The sequence below is a fragment of the Ornithodoros turicata genome, chromosome 10 (genome assembly GCF_037126465.1).
Source record: "Ornithodoros turicata isolate Travis chromosome 10, ASM3712646v1, whole genome shotgun sequence".
Lineage (NCBI taxonomy): Eukaryota > Metazoa > Arthropoda > Arachnida > Ixodida > Argasidae > Ornithodoros > Ornithodoros turicata.
In genome coordinates, this window is record NC_088210.1 from 20772264 (window position 1) to 20775342 (window position 3079).

The following is a 3079-nucleotide window of genomic DNA, read 5'->3' on the forward strand; positions in this document are numbered from 1 at the left end:
TTTGCTATCGATTACCAACATTTAATGTGAGTGCAAAATAATAATGCAAACGGTTACAAAAATATCGAGTGCTTCAGCCGTGCCATGACGTCCCGTCACTTGAAATATTCGGTAGTGTGGTGCAGCTCCGACCAATGAGGAAGCAACAGCGAGCCCCAACAGAAAATACATGCACTGTGCTCAGAGACAAACAAATGTATAATGGATTGACAAAATACAGTAACGGGTCAGAGAAGTCTCTTCGTCAAAATTTCGTAGACCATTCGCCTGCGGAAATAAGGCATGTTCATCTGACTGAAAGTGATCTTCGCATCGCGAGTAATGTATTCCGCATATTTAAGCGCAAACATCCCGCAGTCACTCCCGTTCATCTGCTGCGGCACCCCCTTAACAGTTTCCAGTGTCCATTCACTCATGTCCAGCTTCTCCTGACGCTTGTCCAGACTTTCGTCCTTCAAGTAGTCACGCAGAGCCTCCAGGCATTCCGGGTTGGATCCTCCCATAGAATCGTAATACTGGATCGTCTTGCTGCGGAAGTCAATGACCGCCAGGCACCAATGCGCTCCCAGGTGTACAGGAACCAAAACGAGGTCGTGTGAGAAAAGGTCGACTTTCCTCGTCCACCGTTTCAGCGCAACATGTCCACCAGCTACGAGCTTGGGATAGAAGAACGTATTGAAGGCGTATACGCTGGGAAAGTTATCTGTGCGGCCTCGCTCGACGAGGAGGTTCATGTAGAAGTTGATGACCTCGTCGTTCAGCCAATTGAGCCCCGCGAGGGTTTCCATGTCGCGGCGAGTGACGGTCAAGCGAAATCCGCTGGCTAACACTTCGTCTGGAGGGGTTGGAGAGAGCGCATTGTCGATCACCGCTTCCATCTCCGAGGTGAGCTCGGGCAAAGCTTCTTCCGCGGGAACATCCTCTAGAAGTACACAAGGAACAAAGTCGTCTTCCACTTGACGTTCTTTTTCACTCTGGGCCCTCAGTTTCTGGCACACTTGCTCTTGTTTTTTAATTTGGGCGAGCTTGTCCTCTTCTAAGAATGTTAAGTGCTCCTTGAAATCTTCCACCCATCGTGGAGAGAAGTACGGGCTTGTTGGAGTCTTACTGAAGGTTGTCTTTGGTACAACTGGGACCCACTGTGTGCTTTCTTCCTTTTTCTCTTCCTCTGTCTGCCCGTCGAGGTCACAAAGGTTAATAGTGTTGTGGTGCAACTTCTTCGGCTTCACTTCAGCTGGGACCAATGCACTGGACTGTTGCAAGCTGGAACAAGCGGCTGATGGAAGCAAGGCTTCGGTTGCCATAGTGGAAGCATCTTTAAGCACTGGTTTCCTCTTGGGCCTCCCGAATCTTTGTGACACGTTGAAATGCTGCAGCAGAAGCCTAAATTCTTCCTTTTCTTTCAAGTTGATGCACCTGTACGGTGTAAGAAGCTGCTTGTGCTCAGGGGGCCGTGAGTTCACTGCTGGTCGCCGACGAGCTTGCTTGGTAGTGTCAGCCGGTTTTACCCAAACAGCCGATCCTGTAGCATCAGAATTTTGTATTTCGTAGTCACACTTCAGAGACGGCCGCGCCAATTCGGCCGATGACAGTGCTAGTCGCGTGTTTGTTTTCTTAGGCATGTTGACGGTAAACACGTTTCGGTTGGAACTAAATTCTGGTAAGCGTGGCTCAGACGGAATGACAGGGGCCTGGGAGGGCCAGAAGCAACGAATAACGCTGTTAACGAAGTAATTCCTCAAAGGTTTTCGCACCGCCCATCGAATCCATCCTGGGGCGTAGTCCCGATGGTCGGTTTGGAAGTCGTATCGAGCCTGCTTGCGTCGGGAAGCTGTGGGATCATCCCCTTCAAATTCATCTTGATTCCTCTTACGTTTCCTCCGACGGTCGGACACTGCATCACCGTGGGATCCCGAGAACAGACGGCGAAACGTCGCTCCAATCTCTGTTAACATATGTCCTTACTGTGAATCTCAACTATAACACAAAGATAATTTCATCGTAATTTTACTAGGGCAGCTAAACTGCAGAAGAAAAAGCCGCCGTTCCTCACGCGTCGTTCGTCGCGTTCATTTGTACCGTTCTACTCGTGGCTAGTGCGCATGCGCGAAGGTACCCACGCAAGGTTGCTAGATGCGTGTTCTGTATGGGATATGCTTCTACGTTTCTAATCCGTGTTCCATAGAAATATAGAAATTGATGTGTCTGATGTTGTATATTTGTATAGTTGGTTATATTTGCTGTGCGTGTAGTTCCGTAGACTGACTTTTTGCTTTTAGAAATTAGTGAGCGTGTTTAAAAGTGAAATAATGCGTGGAAGTGTACGAATCGAGGCCTATAAGAATTATGAAATTGTGTGGTCTTGAACCTTTTTATATGCACCTGAATAACACCATAAGCACTTCTGCAGCAGCAGAGAGACGATCTTGCTAAGCTCACGGTCATCTTTTGAGAGGAAGAAGTTGAACGACCTCTACTATGGTTACCATTGAAGCGCATTCTTTTCACTTGCACTGGACTCCACGCAAGACGGGTTTTCGGGAGCTGCACTTTCCAGCTGAAAGGAACTTTATTGGTAATGTCTTTCTTTTCAACGGGAAAGTGTAGCACGCAAATAACCCAGTTCAGATCTGGTGCAGGAGGTGCAAGCGAAAAGCGCAACATCACCGTGACGTAATCATGACGTTGATAGACATAGTGAAACCGAAACAGCGCCGACGGAGAACACTGCCGTTTCACAAAGCCATATTCCTTCACAAAGGCCACGCGGGGGGGGGGGGGGCTTCTTTGTATCAGTGGTACATGAGGTCACGTTTTTCGGCGTTTTCGTGTCTTCATTCGCCTTCTCAGTCCACCGCAGAAAGAAAGGAAAGCTTCCTTCCAAGAGTTGCACCGTCTGAAAGTCAATGTCGTAATCCTGTGCGGAACGTGGTTTGTTATTAGGACTTTCGCGTTTTGCTTTGCATAGAGACCCCATGTGCACTCCGAGAGAAACTCGCGCCCTTCAAGCTCCTGAGGATCTTATAAATATAATAATGTAAATAAATCTGATATGAGAACCCACATCTCAACGTGGCTT

At 48.2% G+C, this 3079-nt stretch overlaps 1 protein-coding gene across 1 annotated transcript; it reads right to left on the minus strand.

Annotated features, from left to right (window-relative positions):
- Window positions 1-2098, minus strand: LOC135370944 (sentrin-specific protease 1-like). The gene has a single exon (XM_064604885.1). The coding sequence runs from the start codon at window positions 1953-1955 to the stop codon at window positions 228-230; it is 1728 nt and encodes a 575-aa protein (XP_064460955.1). The 5' UTR covers window positions 1956-2098; the 3' UTR covers window positions 1-227.
- Window positions 2099-3079: the final 981 nt, after the last annotated feature.

Excerpts from the sequence above, each read along its gene's own strand:
- LOC135370944 (XM_064604885.1), bottom strand. The coding sequence starts at position 1,955 with ATGTTAACAGAGATTGGAGCGACGTTTCGCCGTCTGTTCTCGGGATCC.